This window comes from Mercenaria mercenaria, chromosome 13, assembly GCF_021730395.1.
Source record: "Mercenaria mercenaria strain notata chromosome 13, MADL_Memer_1, whole genome shotgun sequence".
Lineage (NCBI taxonomy): Eukaryota > Metazoa > Mollusca > Bivalvia > Venerida > Veneridae > Mercenaria > Mercenaria mercenaria.
Genome location: NC_069373.1, coordinates 20,816,723 through 20,829,661, shown reverse-complemented (window position 1 = coordinate 20,829,661; position 12,939 = coordinate 20,816,723). Strand labels below are relative to the sequence as shown.

Sequence of the window (12,939 nt, the reverse complement as noted above, 5' to 3'; positions counted from 1 at the left end):
GATGTTTTGTCTGTAACGATTTGTCAATTTGCATCTGACTGACTGATTTATAAGTGATTCTCGTAAGTTACAAGTGGGTTAAATACAAGTTCTGGTGAAGAATCAAGGAACACTATGAAGATTTTCTAAGTGTTAACATAAATGACCGGAAATCTTTAATAAGTTTATATGAACAAGACACCAATAAATATGGTTCTATATTTGATCAGTTAATAAAGTACAGGCAGAAGTTCGAATGTGTACTAATTAATGCACAAATGCAAGTTTTATAAAATGCTGTAGCTGAGACTACAGACCTGCAAGACCTTTCCAGTCCCTGCCCAGTGGGCTGGTCACCTTGAGTTTGAGACACAACTTGTGGAAGACAGACCAGGGTAATTCCATCACCGTCACTGGCTGTTTCACAGGCTTACTTGTCCTCTGTGAGGATACACTCTCTGGTGTCACATGCTGGAGAAATATAAACATACCATTTGCAAACAGTAATTTCTCAACCATCTTGGAAATGTAAATAGCTTGTGGCATAAAAAATGGACAACCAGGTGTTACCATGAAGGGGATACCCTTTCTTGCCTATACCCCTACTCACAGTTTCACTATTCAATTTTGCACCCCTTTTATAAAATCCTTGCTACAGCAATGAATATGTCGACATATCCAATGCCTTTCTGTTTTTCTAGTTGCTATGTATCGTGCAGCCCAAACTTCTTAAAGAAAACATCGGCTGTTTTTTTTTTTAATGCTGAATAGTAAGAAATACTATCATATATAACAACTTGCATATTACTTCTGATTTGCATCAGGAAGGACTATCGTTGTTGTTGAGTTTAACTTTTAGCCTGCTAAATTTCTATAATGGACTGGTCCATCATTCAATACCATTTAAGACACAGCTTGTGGAAGACAGACCAGGGTAAATCCACAGGTTTACTTGTCTTCTGTGAGCCTACGGCCTTCGTGATATATTCTTACGCATAAGAACTAAAAACTTGGGTTATTCTATAATAAACCATGTTTGGGAACTTATTATTTCTTAATTATTCGAAATGGTGTTAACAAAAAATTTACAGACTAAATAGCGAACAGTGCAGACCATGATCAGACTGCACGGATGTGCAGGCTGATCTTGGTCTGCACTGGTCACAAAGGCAGAATCATTTGCCGCCAGCAGGCTAAAGGTTAAGGTCACTCCCCAGGTGTCTCCAAGCATTCCAGGCAAAGGCAGGCCCCCGGGTAGATTCTCAAACCTTCTTAGTCAATTGAAAGACTTCCCCACATGGGAGAATTCTACCTCCCAGCAACAGGCATACAGTCTATAAATAGCAAAAAGGGAACCACACCTCACTGTAATCTTTCTTGAATAAAGACTTCTGAAGTTGCCCTGTCATATCTATCCACCTAAAAACAGCAATAGTTTGTGAGTAACTGGGAAATTATTAGGTCCAGTGACATAAATGTTAACAATATTACGGACTTCATTCAGGTTTTACTCTATATTTAACTTTGCCCTTAACATTCTGTTTGGCTAAGTAACCATTAAGTTTCATGCATTTTGTTTAATAATGAACAAGTAAGATTTAATGTCCCACAGGCAACGGCAACAGACCTGGCTTTGACACCGGAAAAGTGAAATATTGTGATCATGACTTTTGACCTCCTAAGCAAAAACCTCCTCCAACTGTAACCTTGACTTTGGAACCTTGGTTGTGCACTCTACATGCTGTCTTAAGGTAGTTCTGCACGTTTGGATCGAAATTTTTTCTACAATGTAGAATTTGATTAAACTCTGATTTTTCAAAACTTCAGAATGTACCCAGAAAATTCAGCAAATAAAAAGGACAGGGTCGTGTGCTTGATTTTTTGCTAGACTGATTTGAAAATTTCGGACCTCGCGCAAGTTTTCATAATGGGAGTCTATGAGAAAATAGCAACTTTCATAACATTTTCGCGAATAGAAAATTTTCCACAATGTAGATTTTAATGAAACTTCTCACAGTCGTAAATAAACATATGGCCTATAATATAGTGAAATAAAATGTATAGGTCCGTGTGCTTATTTCTAAGATATTTGGCCATGATTAAAGTGAACCACCTATTTGAAGCTGATTTTAAGATATTATTTTGAATTATTTAACGTGTCAGATGTTTTAATATCATATTTTAACTTTAGAAAGATAGAGACTGTTACAATTTAATAAATTTATTCACAGGTTGCCTTTAATTCATAAACTGATTTTTATTTCCGTACGCCGAATCCAGGCTTTATTCTACGTTTTCGGGATAAATGACGTTACGCCATCACTTCCGGTTTATCAAACGTGCAGAACTACCTTAATAAAACAAGAGGACCATGATGGTCCTGAATCGCTCACCTCTTCCCACATGACCCAGTTTTGAGTATGATGTTGTTTTTGTTATTATTCGACATAGTGACCTAGTTTTTGAGCTCATGTGACCCAGTTTTGAACTTGACCTAGATATTATCAAGATAAAAATTCTGACCAATTTTCATGAAGATCCATTGAAAAATATGATCTCTAGAGAGGTCACAAGGTTTTTCTATTATTTGACCTATTGACCTAGTTTTCAAAGATACGTGACCCTGTTTTGAATTTTATCTAGATATCACCAAGTTGAACATTCCCACTAATTTTCATGAAGATCTCATGAAAATTATGGCCTCTAGAGAGGTCACAAGGTTTTTCTATTTTTATACCTACTGGCCTAGTTTTTGACCGCACATGACCCAGTTTCGAAACTGACCTAGATATCACCAAGGTGAACATTCAGATCAATTTTCATGAAGATCCATTGAAAAATATGACCTCTAGAGAGGTCAAAAGATTTTTCTAATTTTAGACCTACTGACCTAGTTTTTGACCACAGATGACTCAGTTTCAAACTCGACCTAGATATCATCAAGATGAACATTCGGACCAACTTTCATACAGATCCCATGAAAAGTATGGCCTCTAGAGAGGTCACAAGGTTTTTTATTATTTGACCTATTGACCTAGTTTTTATCGGCACGTGACCCAGTTTCAAACTTGACCTAGATATCATCAAGGTGAACATTCTGACCAATTTTCATGAAGATCCATTCAAGGGTATGGCCTCTAGACAGGTCACAAGGTTTTTCTATTTCAAGACCTACTGACCTAGTATTTGATCACAGTTGACCCAGTTTCAAACTTGACCTATATATCATCAAGATAAACATTCTGACCAACTTTCATACAGATCCCATGAAAAATATGGCCTCTAGAGGTCACAACGTTTTTTCATTATTTGACCTACTGACCTAATTTTTGATGGCACGTGACCCACTTTCGAACTTGACCTAGATATTATGAAGGTGAACATTCTGACCAATTTTTTATGGAGATCCGTTCAAAAGTATGGCCTCTAGAGAGGTCACAAGGTTTTTCTATTTTTAGACCTACTGACCTAGTTTTTGACCGAACATGACCCTGTTTCGAACTTGACCTAGATATAATCAAGATGAACATTCAGACCAATTTTCATACAGATCCCATGAAATATATGGCCTTTAGAGAGGTCACAAAGTTTTTCTATTATTTGACCTACTGACCTAGTTTTTGATTGGACATGACCCACTTTCGAATTTGACCTAGATATCATCAAGATGAACATTCAGACCAACTTTCATACAGATCCCATGAAAAATATAGCCTCTAGAGAGGTCACAATGTTTTTCTATTATTTGACCTACTGACCTGGTTTTTGATGGCATGTGACCCACTTTCGAACTTAATCTAGATATCATCAAGGTGAACATTCTAACCAATTTTCATGAAGATCCCATGAAAAATATAGCCTCTAGAGAGGTCACAAGGTTTTTCTATTATTTGACCTACTGACCTAGTTTTTGATGGCACGTGACCCACTTTCGAACTTAATCTAGATATCATCAAGGTGAACATTCTGACCAATTTTCATGAAGATCTCATGAAATATATGGCCTCTAGAGAGGTCACAAGGTTTTTCTATTTTTAGACCTACTGACCTAGTTTTTGACCGCACGTGACCCAGTTTTAAACTTGACCTAGATATCATCAAGATGAACATTCAGACCAACTTTCATATAGATCCCATGAAAAATATGGCCTTTAGAGAGGTCACAAGATTTTTCTATTATTTGACCTACTGACCTAGTTTTTGACGGCACGTGACCCAGTTTCGAACCTGACCTAGATATCATCAAGGTGAACGTTCTGACCAATTTTCATGAAGATCTTGTGAAATATATGGCCTCTAGAGAGGTCACAAGGTTTTTCTATTTTTAGACCTACTGACCTAGTTTTTGACGGCACGTGACCAAGTTTTGAACTTGACCTAGATATCATCAAGATGAACATTCTGACCAATTTTCATGAAGATCTTGTGAAATATATGGCCTCTAGAGAGGTCACAAGGTTTTTCTATTTTTAGACCTACTGACCTAGTTTTTGACGGCACGTGACCCGGTTTCGAACTTGACCTAGATATCATCAAGATGAACATTCTGACCAACTTTCATAAAGATCCCACTAAAAATGTGACCTCTAGAGTGGTCACAAGCAAAAGTTTACGGACGGACGGACGGATGACGGACGCTGCGTGATCACAAAAGCTCACCTTGTCACTATGTGACAGGTGAGCTAACAATTGTTGCTAGTGTTATTAAAATTATTCGTTGTTTAGAAGACACAGAGGGGACATGAATTTAAGCTACTTGACCTTTTAACACAATGTGACCTTGACACTGAACCTAATGACTTGGGTCATATGTGAATTTCTGTTTGATGGTAAACATTTATGAGTAATTATTTGGAAATCGATCACACAGTTTGACAAACAGCAATTTGAACCTATGACATTGGACCTAGTGACTCAAGAAATGCACTATGCACATCATCTTGATGAGGTAAACAATGATGCTAGTATTGTAAAAATCCTTCCAAGTAGTTCAGAAAATATGGATAACTAAAAAAAAGGTAAAGCTGCATGATCTCTGACCCCACAGTATGACCTTTGACCTTGTAGAAAAACCTGCTGCAAAACAGTTATGACAGACCTATAGACAAATGACCCAATGTGCTTGACTCCAATTTAGCCTCCATATACTTTGTATCTTGAAGAATGATACAACCAAATTTTATCCTTTTTTTAACTACAGGATGTGCCCTGTAAATCTTGCATTATTTAAATTAAACACATTTTCTAAATATTACTTTTTACTGACCTCTGTATCTTTCTGTCTCCAGATTCTGATAGGATTCAGAGTATCTATTCTGTCACTCCCACAATACTGAGGTTTGGAGTCTCTCAGGTCAATCAAATGAGTACCCACAGCAGGACTCCTGTGGCAGGCCTCGCCCAGGGGGCATAGAGAACACAAGGTAAATGGAGTCTCTAGATATCGGTGACATGTCCCATATAACCAGCTGAATAATTCTGCCGGCTTTGTCCCTAAGCTCTTATCCTCTCTGCAAAACAAAAAATCATACATGCTTTCAAATAAAATACATTTGCATACAAACTAATTCCGTCTGCTTCTGAAATGTAAAGTATAATCATCAATTACAGTTTTAAAACAAAAGCACCGCCTTGTGGGTGCAGACGCTCATCTGATATTTTTGTCTCTGTATAATAAAAATATTGTCCTACCCCTTTTCTAAGTCCAAAAAGGGCCATAATTCTTGCAAAAAGCAGGATGGAGTTATGTTTCTTGCTGTACAGAGTCAACTTATGATGGTAAACAACTGTTGCAAGTTTCAAAGCAATAGCTTTGATAGTTTAGGAGAAAAGTTCACCTAAAACATAAAACTTAACCAATAAATCAAATTTTCTAAGTCCAAAAGGGGCCATAATCCTTGCAAAAAGCAGGACAGAGTTATATTTCTTGCTGTACAGGGTCAGCTTATGATGGTGAACAAGTGCTGCAAGTTTTAAAGCAACAGCTTCGATAGTTTAGGAGAAAAGCTGACCTAAACACAAAACTTAACCAAGAAATCCGATTTTCTAAGTCCAAAAGGGGCCATAATTCTTGCAAAAAGCAGGATGGAGTTATGTTTCTTGCTGTACAGGGTAAGCTTATGATGATGAACAATTGCTGCAAGTTTCAAAACAATAGCTTTGATAGTTTAGGAGAAAAGTTTACCTAAACATAAAACTTAACAAAGAAATCTGATATTTTCTAAGTCCAAAAGGGGCCATAGTTCTTGCAAAAAGCAGGACAGAGTTACGCTTCTTGCTGTACAGGGTCAGCTACTGATGGTGAACAAGTGTTGCAAGTTTCAAAGCAATACCTTTGATAGTTTAGGAGAAAAGCTGACCTAAACATAAAACCAGGCAACGCAGACGCCGATCAAGTGATGACAATAACTCATCATTTTTTTTTCTAATGACATCTTTGAACGTGTACCACTCACAGGTAAACATGTTTTTGTTCGACAGAGCTGCCTTCGAGAGCCAGACATAATGTTAACTTTCAAGCACTGACTTTGACTAGGAAAGACTTATTTACATTTTTACACAATACTGTACTTTCCATCCAAAATTGCAAATGCTTCCATTCAACCACAAAATATTTTGTTTAAATACTTATTATCAGTTTATTAACAGGAGTGATCTTACTCACGCTACAGTACACATACCTGCATAAAATAAACTTGATTCTGTCCTCAATTTTCTGATGGAAAGCTGTCACAAGGAACCCTTTGTATGTGAAGACAGCACAATTGGTTCCCGGAACTGTAAGACTGTCAATATTGTCTGAGTGCGCAGCCAGGGTAAACACGACCTGGTAAAAACTTTGACTGGATTCATGCTCTGTAAACTGCAGATATAGCTCTAGATCTTTTCTCCCAGCTAAAGGTATTTCATTACTGCTTGGCACTTGAGAAAAATACGGGATAAAAAACTCCGTCTCTCCCATTTCGGATGACTGTGGCTTACGGAATATGAGTCCATTACATTCCCAAAAGTCTATGACATTTCTGCACATAACATCTGAGAATCCGGTCAAATGAGCAAGATCGGATTTCCGGAGGAAGCCGGTGCAAAGTGTACGGCTCCATGTTTGTTTGTCCTCATATATCACAGATAATACATAGTTCAGACTGCCTAGTAGAAACTTTGGATTCAGAATCACACGACTTTCTATAGAGTGCACACCTTGAGAGAAATAAGGCGTGGCCTCTGAAATAGACAAACAAGAGGACCATGATGGTCCTGAATCGCTCACCTCTTCCCACATCACCCAGTTTTGAGTATGACGTCGTTTTTTCTATTATTTGACATAGTGACCTAGTTTTTGAGTTCATGTGACCCAGTTTTGAACTTGACCTAGATATTATTTAGAGTAAAAATTCTGACCAATTTTCATGAAGATCCATTGAAAAATATTGTCTCTAGAGAGGTTGTAAGGTTTTTCTATTATTTGACCTATTGACCTAGTTTTCGAAGGTACGTGACCCTCTTTTGAACTTTACCTAGATATCAAAGGCGAACATTCTCACTAATTTTCATGAAGATCTCATGAAAAATATGGCCTCTAGAGAGGTCACAAGGTTTTTCTATTTTTATACCTACTGGCCTAGTTTTTGACCACACGTGACCCAGTTTCGAACTTGACCTAGATATCATCAAGGTGAACATTCAGATCAATTTTCATGAAGATCCATTGAAAAATATGGCCTCTAGAGAGGTCAAAAGATTTTAATAATTTTAGACCAACTGACCTAGTTTTTGAACGCAGTTGACCCAGTTTCAAACTTGACCTAGATATCATCAAGATGAACATTCAGACCAACTTTCATACAGATCCCATGAAAAGTATGGCCTCTAGAGAGGTCACAAGGTTTTTCTATTATTTAACCTACTGACCTAGTTTTTGAAGGCACATGACCCAGTTTCAAATTTGGCCTAGATATCATCAAGGTGAACATTCTGACCAATTTTGATAGAGATCCATTCATAAGTATGGACTCTAGAGAGATCACAAGGTTTTTCTATTTTTAGACCTACTGACCTAGTTTTTGACCACACATGACCCTGTTTCGAACTTGACCTAGATATCATCAAGATGAACATTCAGACCAACTTTCATACAGATCCCATGAAAAATATGGCCTTTAGAGAGGTCACAAGGTTTTTCTATTATTTGACCTACTGACCTAGTTTTTGAAGGCACGTGACCCATTTTCGAACTTGACCTAGATATCATCAAGATGAACATTCAGACCAACTTTCATACAGATCCCATAAAAAATATGGCCTCTAGAGAGGTCAGAAGGTTTTTCTATTATTTGACCTACTGACCTAGTTTTTGATGGCACGTGACCCACTTTCGAACTTGACCTAGATATCATCAAGGTGAACATTCTGACCAATTTTCATGAATATCTCATGAAATATATGGCCTCTAGAGAGGTCACAAGGTTTTTCTATTTTTAGACCGTCACAATGTTTTTCTATTATTTGACCTACTGACCTAGTTTTTGATGGCACGTGACCCACTTTCGAACTTGACCTAGATATCATCAAGGTGAACATTCTGACCAATTTTCATGAATATCTCATGAAATATATGGCCTCTAGAGAGGTCACAAGGTTTTTCTATTTTTAGACCTACTGACCTAGTTTTTGACCGCACGTGACCTAGTTTCGAAACTGACCTAGATATCATCAAGATGAACATTCAGACCGACTTTCATACAGATCCCATGAAAAATATGGCCTTTAGAGAGGTCACAAGGTTTTTCTATTATTTGACCTACTGACCTAGTTTGAAATGGCACGTGACCCAGTTTCAAACTTGACCTAGATATCATCAAGGTGAACGTTCTGGCCAATTTTCATGAAGATCTTGTGAAATATATGGCCTCTAGAGAGGTCACAAGGTTTTTCTATTTTTAGACCTACTGACCTAGTTTTTGATGGCACGTGACCCAGTTTCGAACCTGACCTAGATAACATCAAGGTGAACATTCTGACCAATTTTCATGAAGATCTTGTGAAATATATGGCCTCTAGAGAGGTCACAAGGTTTTTCTATTTTTAGACCTACTGACCTAGTTTCTGACGGCACGTGACCCAGTTTCGAACTTGACCTAGATATCATCAAGATGAACATTCTGAACAACTTTCATCAAGATCCCATGAAAAATGTGACCTCTAGAGTGGTCAAAAGCAAAAGTTTATGGACGCACGCACAGACGGACACCGCGCGATCACAAAAGCTCACCTTGTCACTTTGTGACAGGTGAGCTAAAAACATCATCCAAATTAACAACAAAATATTCACCTTTTTTTCCCCATAGCCTCTTCTATAAATATTAACCTTCCCTTTGTAACAAAGATGTGTGAAAAATGTTTTATTTTCTTCATGAAAGAAAAACCTTTTTAAGAAATGTACCAGACAAGAAATTTAGCTGATGGTCTGCTGGTAGCAGGTTATTCACTTGTCAAGTTTTTAATGAAGTTGATAAAATAAGCCAAAATTAGTTTGAAAATAATACTAACTTCCCAACATGATTTCTCCAAATGTATTCAAATATGTCAAGATCATCTGGTGGACATCTAGCTTATAATCAGGCAGCCTAGATTTGATAACGCTCATGAACTGCTCCTCCGTGAGTAGCATTTCCTTGTCACGAAGAACGTGTAGATAGTCTACGACTAACAGAGACGGTTGTAACACATGCTGGCGCTGAATAGTGTCTGTAACAGTCTTCCACAGCAGACTCTGATGCGTGTGACTCAAATGAGTAATGTTACTGGCCGATTGACTGGACTGCAGGTTTAAAAGTTCTGGTCCAGAAACATTGTAATTCTGAAGACGAGTATTAAACGGTGTATAAAAAAGTGCTCTCACTTCATCCAGCATGTTATTCGCCTCAGCGCCACTTTCCAACAACCCGCACGACATGATATGACACTCTTCACCAGCAAAACTGCGTATTGTGTGTGATAAACTCCATAAACGTGAAAATTCCTGGGGAGCTGCGCGTAACATTTTATCACCATCAAACGTCAGTATAAACAGACTGGATTTTGTAAACAAGTATGGACAACAACAATAAAACAATTTATCATCAGGGACAACAAACAGATCAACATTAACTATTGTACCTATAGCACTGGACGACATATCACAGCTGAAATCATTTCCACATTGTTTACAGTTCACATCGCCACCTCCCCTTAGATCTGACTGGTTTACATTAGACAAGTATGAATTTAATCGATTGCTGGCGTCATACAAGTCTGAGCAAATTTTTGATGTCACTACATTTCCAAAACAATTTGTTGCCATAGAAAATTCTACATGAGTATATCCAATGTTTTGAAAAATTGTTTCCACTTCTGATTCTTTCAACAATAAATCAACATACTTTTCCGCCTCACTCCCACAAACAAATATCCGTACTTTTGGAAATTTCACAGTTCTGGGAAATGGGGCAATACCAGAATCAGTTTCACTGTTGCTAAGTGACATGTCAGAAAAGTAAATATTCTGTTGCCGAACCATTTTTACCGGATCTTTCTTCGGTTCAATTATTCCCGGAATTAAAGGATCCTGCTCCTTTCTTTCTGGAGACGGAGTGTTTTGTGATGGAGATGGCGATCTTGCAACCTGCAAGTACGTTTCTGATTTATCTGAGCTAACGCTATTCGGGTGTTGGGAGAACCCGACTGGTCTCTGAATAACAAGACGCATCGTGCTGCTTCCACTGCCGCTGGTTATAAGTCCAAATGCCTAAAAAATGTATTTTTTAAATTTTTTTAAAAGTCTTATTATTGAATTTAATCAATACAATCCCATCAGCAAAATGGTAAAATAAGAACAAATGATGTGTGGTATACTTTTGAAATACACTGCCAGGATTTGTTAAGACATGAGGAGTGGACAACATCAAATACTTTTAGACCTTAGTATCAAGATTTTAGAATCCAGGAACATTAGTAGCTTATCCGAACACCAACAGGCAATTTACCTTAGAAGTATCATATTGCCTTTGTTTATAATGTTGCTGTCACATATTTTTGTTATGAACATAAAATATACATATATTTTTTTCTTGTTAAATCCTGTTTTCAGTAATTGTTTTCTCATGTAATGCCAAATTTTTGAATACTGATTGACTTTCTAGAACAAGAGGACCATGATGGTCCTGAATCGCTCACCTCTTCCCACATGATCCAGTTTTGAGTATGACGTCGTTTTTTCTATTATTTGACATAGTGACCTAGTTTTTGAGCTCATGTGACCCAGTTTTAAACTTGACCTAGATATAATCAAGATAAAAATTCTGACCAATTTTCATGAAGATCCATTGAAAAATATAGTCTCTAGAGAGGTCACAAGGTTTTTTTATTATTTGACCTATTGACCTAGTTTTCAAAGGTATGTGACCCTGTTTTGAACTTTACCTAGATATCATCAAGGTGAACATTCTCACTAATTTCATGAAGATCTCATGAAAAATATGGCCTCCAGAGAGGTCACAAGGTTTTTCTATTTTTATACCTACTGGCCTAGTTTTTGACCGCACATGACCCAGTTTCGAAATTGACCTAGATATCATCAAGGTGAACATTCAGATCAATTTTCATGAAGATCCATTGAAAAATATGGCCTCTAGAGAGGTAAAAAGATTTTAATAATTTTAGACCTACTGACCTAGTTTTTGACCGCAGTTGACCAAGTTTCAAACTTGACCTAGATATCATCAAGATGAACATTCAGACCAACTTTCATACAGATCCCATGAAAAATATTGCCTTGAGAGAGGTCACAACGTTTTTCTATTATTTGACCTACTGACCTAGTTTTTGATGGCACGTGACCCAGTTTCAAACTTGACCTAGATATCATCAAGGTGAACATTCTGACCAATTTCTAGGGAGATCCATTCACAAGTATGGCCTCTAGAGAGGTCACAAGGTTTTTCTATTTTTAGACCTACTGACCTAGTTTTTCACTGCACATGACCCTGTTTCGAACTTGACCTAGATATCATCAAGATGAACATTCAGACCAACTTTCATACAGATCCCATGAAAAATATGGCCTTGAGAGAGGTCACAACGTTTTTCTATTATTTGACCTACTGACCTAGTTTTTGACGGCACGTGACCCAGTTTCGAACTTGACCTAGATATCATCAAGATGAACATTCAGACCAACTTTCATATAGATCCCATGAAAAATATGGCCTCTAGAGAGGTCATAAGGTTTTTCTATTATTTGACCTACTGACCTAGTTTTTGACAGCATGTGACCCACTTTCGAACCTGACCTAGATATCATCAAGGTGAACATTCTGACCAATTTTCATGAAGATCTCATGAAATATATGGCCTCTAGAGAGGTTACAAGGTTTTTCTATTTTTAGACCTACTGACCTAGTTTTTGACCGCATGTGACCCAGTTTCGAACTTGACCTAGATATCATCAAGATGAACATTCTGACCAACTTTCATACAGATCCCATGAAAAATGTGGCCTTAAGAGAGGTCACAAGGTTTTTCTATTTTTAGACCTACTGACCTGTTTTTGAAGGCATGTGACCCAGTTTCGAACTTGACCTAGATATCATCAAGATGAACATTCTGACCAACTTTCATAAAGATCCCATGAAAAATGTGACCTCTAGAGTGGTCACAAGCAAAAGTTTACGGACGGACGGACGCACGCAGGAACGCACGACGGACACCGCGCGATCACAAAAGCTCACCTTGTCACTTTGTGACAGGTGAGCTAAAAATATCATCAAATTATATTAAGATTATCTCCCTTTATGATTCTGTGTACATTCATGCGTAAAATTGACAAAAATAGTATTTTCTGTAACGATTCGTTTGAATAGCTCCTTTATATGTTTTTAACATTAAATCAAAAGCCCTATAGAACTTTGAATTCAATACAAG

General features: G+C 37.4%; 1 protein-coding gene across 6 annotated transcripts in view; it reads right to left on the bottom strand.

Annotated features, from left to right (window-relative positions):
* Positions 1-12,939, bottom strand: part of LOC123529462 (uncharacterized) — a 70,200-nt gene that overhangs the window by 9,650 nt on the left and 47,611 nt on the right. For 5 of the 6 annotated variants that reach the window (XM_045309797.2, XM_045309798.2, XM_045309795.2 and 2 more), the window contains 4 exons: positions 9,529-10,765; positions 6,660-7,203; positions 5,246-5,489; positions 297-450 (listed from right to left, as the gene is read on the bottom strand). In XM_045309797.2, coding sequence (XP_045165732.2) covers positions 297-450; positions 5,246-5,489; positions 6,660-7,203; positions 9,529-10,765 — 2,179 coding nt within the window. Of the gene's footprint in view, positions 1-296; positions 451-1,326; positions 1,399-5,245; positions 5,490-6,659; positions 7,204-9,528; positions 10,766-12,939 lie in introns of those variants that run through there. The other variant, XM_045309800.2, reaches the window with a different exon arrangement.